This window comes from Cynocephalus volans, chromosome 4 (assembly GCF_027409185.1).
Source record: "Cynocephalus volans isolate mCynVol1 chromosome 4, mCynVol1.pri, whole genome shotgun sequence".
Lineage (NCBI taxonomy): Eukaryota > Metazoa > Chordata > Mammalia > Dermoptera > Cynocephalidae > Cynocephalus > Cynocephalus volans.
The window spans coordinates 154,341,787-154,347,832 of record NC_084463.1 but is presented as its reverse complement, the minus strand read 5'-3'; the positions used below and the strand labels follow the sequence as shown (position 1 = coordinate 154,347,832).

At 35.3% G+C, this 6,046-nt stretch overlaps 1 protein-coding gene across 1 annotated transcript; it reads left to right on the top strand.

Moving 5' to 3' along the window:
• Window positions 1–1,128: 1,128 nt before the first annotated feature.
• LOC134376634 (olfactory receptor 5A1-like) lies at window positions 1,129–5,306 on the top strand. Its single transcript, XM_063095122.1, has 2 exons — window positions 1,129–2,066; window positions 5,270–5,306. Exons 1-2 carry the CDS (start codon window positions 1,129–1,131, stop codon window positions 5,304–5,306), a joined length of 975 nt encoding a protein of 324 aa, XP_062951192.1.
• Window positions 5,307–6,046: the final 740 nt, after the last annotated feature.

The following is a 6,046-nucleotide window of genomic DNA, read 5'->3' as shown; positions in this document are numbered from 1 at the left end:
CCTTGTAGAAAAGTTATTAAGGTGGGCAGAAAGGATAGACATGAAGGTAATTGAGAATAAAAGAAAACTCCCAAAACAAAACAAAGCAAAAAAGCTATATTCAAAGGTTATAAGTGGTTGCAGTTTTCTGGGTCGAGGGTTCAGAGTTTACAAAAGCTTTTTAGAAGACACAATTAGAATTCCTTGAAGTCGATATAACAAGTGAACAGATAGGAGGTTGTTGGGTGGGAGGGGGGAGAGTGAAGAGGAAGGGAGGTTTTGGTAATTGGCCACAATAATCAAACACATTGTATATAGACAAAATAAAATAAAATAAATTTTTAAAAAGTGTCACTGACTGAAAAAAGATTAGGAATCTCTGTCCTAGAAAATATACCTCATTAATATCTCTGATTTGAGAAAAGAAAAATACACACATGCCAGGAAGGAGCATCATGGATCTTTCAACCCTCTATTGTTTAATTTCTCAGGGGCTTTCCTGGAGTCATTAAGTTGGTTAAGCCACATCCATTTCCAAGCTGCTTCTTAGTGTGTGATTTAAACCACTGTCCTCCCACCTTATTCTTTCTCCAGGGTTTCTGAAAGCAGAAAGGCAGTTACAGAATTATCAGTTCTCCCTGATTTTCCATTAATTGAATGTAAGTTCTCAAAGATATTTTAAAGATCACCTAAAGATATTTTAAATAGCATCCTCATTATATACAGGAGGCCCAGCACAATTCACGGGTTTTGCAAAGCATTAAGTGAATAACACATTTATATCTGAGTAGAATTGTCCCTGTTTCACCATATAGAGAAATGACATTATTTTCCTCATTTGGCCTATCTCCAAAGTCTCATATATTTGCAAAATCTGGCATGAGAAAAGAAAAAATTAGGATATTTTAGGTGGTATCATACTAATGATGATTTACTGTCTTTAGTCAATATAGACAGAGTGATAATATTTATTAAAAAGAACTTTGTAGTTATGTGTGGTGAATATACATGGATAGCACAAACTCACTCAACCTTGATGATTTAAAGTTGTTTATATTGCCAGCAACAAGAATGTAAAAAAATTAAGTGTATTTCTTTTTATTTTTTTGAGAATAAAACCATTTCCTTCTCTCACCATTTCCCCAGCAGATGGCATCAAGCAGATCTATGCAAGGGGACAGAAACCACACTTCTGTGGACATGTTTATTCTCCTGGGACTTTCAGATGAAAAAGAGCTGCAGCTCATCCTCTTTCCAGTCTTCCTGGGAATCTACCTTGTGACCCTCATCTGGAATCTAAGTCTTATCATTCTCATCAAGATCAACTCTATCCTGCACACTCCCATGTACTTTTTCCTCAGTTCCCTGTCATTTATAGACATCTGCTACTCTTCTTCCATCAGCCCAAGGATGCTGTCAGACTTGTTACGAGCTGAGAAAACAATTTCCTTCATGGCCTGTGCCATTCAGTATTTTGTTGCTGCCTGGATGAGTCTGGCTGAGTGCTGCCTCTTGGCCACCATGGCCTATGACCGGTATGTTGCCATAGGCAGCCCTCTGCAGTACTCAGCCATCATGGTCCCTGGCCGCTGTTGGAAGATGATTGCTGTGGCCTATGGGACTGGTTTTCTCTGTAGCTTTATTGAAACAGTCTCTTGCTTTCATGCCTACTACTGTGGGCCAAATATAATTCAACATTTCTTCTGTGACATACCTCAGGTTATTTCTTTGTCTTGCTCCAATCCCTTCATCTGCCAAATGATTGTTTTTCTGGTAGCTATTTCTGTGGGTTTGGGTTCTTTGCTTGTTATCCTCTTATCCTATGGTTTCATTGCAGCTTCCATCCTGAAAATATCCTCAGTGAAAGGAAGTGCCAAGGCCTTCAACACCTGTGCCTCCCACCTGTCCACTGTGATACTGTACTATGGCACAGCCCTCTCTGTGTACATGCATCCTGGCTCTGGCCACGCCATGAAGCACAAGGTGCTGTCTGTTTTCTATCTTATCTTTGTCCCCATGTTAAACCCTCTGATCTATAGTCTGAGGAACAAGGACATCAAAGAGTTCCTCAAAGGGGTGACAAAAAGGTTGCATCTTTACCTCAGTAGGAATAACATTTGGACAGCTTTTATTATTACTATAAGAAAGATGGAAGTAAGAATAGTTAAGTGACCTTTTCAGACCACAAGAATAGCTAGGTAAAGAAAGGTGTGCATCTGGCTTCCTTGATTCTTGGTGCCATTGTGTTTACCTGCCCCTCCCAAGTGATCTGTCTTATGAAGTGCCACCCACATTAAATACCATTTAGAAAGTCAGTTTTTGTGATTAGAATCCAGGAAGATTAATCCATAAAAGTGATTATGTTTTATAGAACAGAGATGCTGATATATACTTTATATGTAGAGAAGTGACAGGAACCCAGGATGCTGCACACCCTATTCTTTTCTTAACACAGTTTTAATTTCATTTTTCCTTTTAAATGTCTATTTATATTCAAAAAAATAAAACCAATGTGTGCATAAAACTAAATGTATAATTATTAAAAAATATTTTTAGTTTATCTTTGAATTGAAGCATAATTCTTCATACAAATTTACGTGGTACAGAATTGACTCAGAATTTGTGTACAATATATCATGATGGAATCAATATTATTGGCATGTTCATTAATACAAGTAAAAATTATTTTTTGTGTCCCTTACCCAGTTACTCCCTAACCCTCTCCCCATTTCCACCTCTGTTAATGATAGGTTTATTCTCTCCTTCTAGAATTTCAACATTTTATTGTGGTCTCTCTTTCTTTCTTAGCTCCATCTTGTGAATGAGAACATGCAGTATTTCCCTTTCTGTGCCTGGCTTATTTTTAAACATTAACCAATTATGTTTAATTCCTAAAAGTAATTTTCTCCCTGCTCATACTTATTGCTACTAGTGGCAGAATTTCATTCTTTTTTATGGCCAAGTAGTATTCTGTTATGTATGTATACCACATTTTCCTTATCTAGTCATCCATCGATGGATATTTAGGTTGGCTCCATATCTTGGATATTGTAAATAGAACTGTGATGAACATGGAAGTACAGGTATCTCTTCAACATGATGGTTTGCACTTTTTTGTAAATATACCTAGAAGTGGGATTGCTGGATTATATGGAAGTTTTATCTGTAGTTATTTGAGAAACATCCATAATGTTTTCCATAATGACTGTAGTAATTTACTGTCCAACCAATTGAAAAAGAGATCCTTTTTCTCCACATCCTTGCCAGCATTTGTTATTCTCAGTCACTTCAATAATAGCCAGCTTAGACAGGGTAAGATGATATCTCAGTGTGGTTTCGATTGCATTTCCTTGATGATTAGTTATGTTGAGCATATTTTTCACATACCTGTTGCTCATTTTTCTTCCTTTGATAAATGTCTATTCAATTCCTTCACACATATTTTAATTGGATTATTCGTTTTTTTAAAGTGAAGTTTTTGATTTTCTTGTATATTCTGGATATTAACTCTTTGTTGAATGTATAGTTTGCAAATATTTTCTCCTATTACTTATGGTGTATTTTCACTCTGTTAATTGTTTCCTTTTCTGTACACAAGCTTTTTAGTGTGATATAATCCCATTTTTAAAATTTTCTTTCTTGTGCTTTTGTGGTCTTATGCATAAGTCTTTGCCCAATCCTACATCCTGAAGTATTTCTCTTTTTTTTTTTTTTCATTTAAGAGTTTTATACTTTAAGGTGTTACACTTAAGTATTTATCCCATGTTGAGTTGATTTCAGTATATGGCAAGAAGAATGGATTTCGTTTCATTCTTCTCCACATGGATAACAAAAGAGGTGAAAATATCTAAATTGAGAACTACACAATAGTGCTCAGAGAAATTAAATGACACCGAAAGATGGAAAGACATTGTAAGTTCGTTGGTTTGAAGAATTAATGTGGTGAAAATGTCACTACCCAAAGCTATGTACAGAGTTAAAACAATCTTTTCAAAGTACCAATGGCATCCTTCACAAAAATAGAAAAAAAAAAAACAAACCCAAATTCATATGGACCAACGAAAGACCCTGAATAGCCAAAGCAATTCTGAACCAAAAAACAAACAAACAAAAAACAAACAAAAAACCCTTGAGGCATTACACCACTTTACTTAAACCTATACTACAAATTTGTAGGAACCAAAGCAGCATTGTACTGGCATAAAAACAAACACATGGATGAATGGTACAGAATAGAGATCCCAGAAATCAACCCAGGTACTTACAGCCAACTGATCTTTGACAAAAACACCAAGAACAGACACTGCAGCAAGGACAGACTCTTCAGTAATTAGTGTGGGAAACTGAAAATTAAAAATAATCTCAAAAAGAAAATTTTATTGCAATGGCCTCAACCAGAGACACAAAAAGAAAATGTCAGTGAGGGAGAGAACAAGAGAAAGAAGAAGGAGAAGAAAAGAGGAAGAAAGAGACAGAGCGAGAGAGAGAGGGAGAGGGGGTGGGTGAGGGCAGTGTTCATCCGTGTTTACCCCTCAAAAACCTTGCTCCTTCCACTCTACCCTTGAGCCTGTAGTAGAAAGTAATTTGTGAAAAAGGAATGGGAAGAAAGAGTGGTAGAAGGAAGTGGGCACTTTTAAGTCAGTTGTTGGTCATATTCCTTGAGGCTACAAAGAAGTTAAAGTCAGCAATTTCTGGGTATAGGTGAGCCTGGAGCATGCTCAATGGTAGCTTCCTAGAGTCCATGCAAGGCTCAGAAATGATGGCTGTCCTGTGTGTATAGGAAATCAGGACCCAAGTCCCAGAGACCTGAGCCTCAATACAATAGAAAATACAACACAATAGAAAAAATAAAATAAAATAAGTATTTGTTTTTGAAAAGAAAAGCAATATTGAGAAACCTTTAAATAGACTACTTAAGAAAAGAAGACTCAAATAAATAATCTCAGAAATGAAAGAGAAGATATTACAACTGGTAACACAGATATAATAGTATCATGAGACTACTATGAGGGAGTATTTGCTAATAAATTGATCAATTTTGCAAAAGAGATAAACATCTAAAAATACATAACGTACCCAGATTAAGTCACAAAGAAACTGTAAATCTAAAGGAGAGTAAGGAGATATAATAAGTATTTAAAAGTCTCCCATCAGCAAAAAAGCCCAGGACTAGATGGCTTCCTGTCTGAATTCTACCAAACTTTTAAAGAAAAAGTAACACCAAATTTTCTCAAAATATTTCAAAAAGCCAAAGAGAAGAGAACACGCTGAAACTGATTTTACAGACAAGATCACCCCTAATACTAAAGAAAAAAAGACACAGATAAAGAAAACCACAGGCGAATATCAGTGATGAACATAGATGCAAATTTCCTCTACAAAATTCTAGTGAACTACATTCAGAAGTTCATCAAAAGGATGATTCACCATGTTCAAGTAGGATTTATTACTGAGATGCAATTTTGGTTCAACATACACAAATCAATAAATATGACCTACCGCATTAAGCGAATGAAAGACAAAAACCACATTATCATCTCAATAGATGTAGACAAAATATTTTACAAAATTCAACATCTTTTCATGACAAAAGCTCACAACACATTAGACATAAAAGGAAAATAACTTAACACAATAAAGGCCATAAATGACAAGCCCTCAGCTGACATTATACTCAACAGTAAAAAGTGGCAGGCTTTTCCTCTAAAATCAGGAAAAAGACAAAAATGCCCAGTCTCACCTCTTCTGTTTAACATAAAAGGCATCCAAATAGAAAAGGATGAACTAAAATGTTCTTTGATTGATGACCACATGATATTATATACAGAAAATCCCAAAGACTTCACCATAAACTGTTAGAACTGATAAATACAGTAAACTTTCAGGATAAAAAAATCACCTTACAAAAATCAGTAGTGATTTTACACGTTAAAAATGAATGAAAAAGAAATTAAGAAAACAATTATCTTTATAATAGCACAAAACCCAATTCCTAGGGGTAAATTAACAAAAGTGAAAGATCTGTATACTGGCAGCTATAAAACATTAATGAAAGAAATGGAATAAG

Excerpts from the sequence above, each read along its gene's own strand:
- LOC134376634 (XM_063095122.1), top strand. The coding sequence starts at position 1,129 with ATGGCATCAAGCAGATCTATGCAAGGGGACAGAAACCACACTTCTGTG. Across the intron at positions 2,067-5,269 it reads CTCAAAGGGGTGACAAAAAG|ATCACCCCTAATACTAAAGA; the intron begins GTTGCATCTTTA and ends TTTACAGACAAG.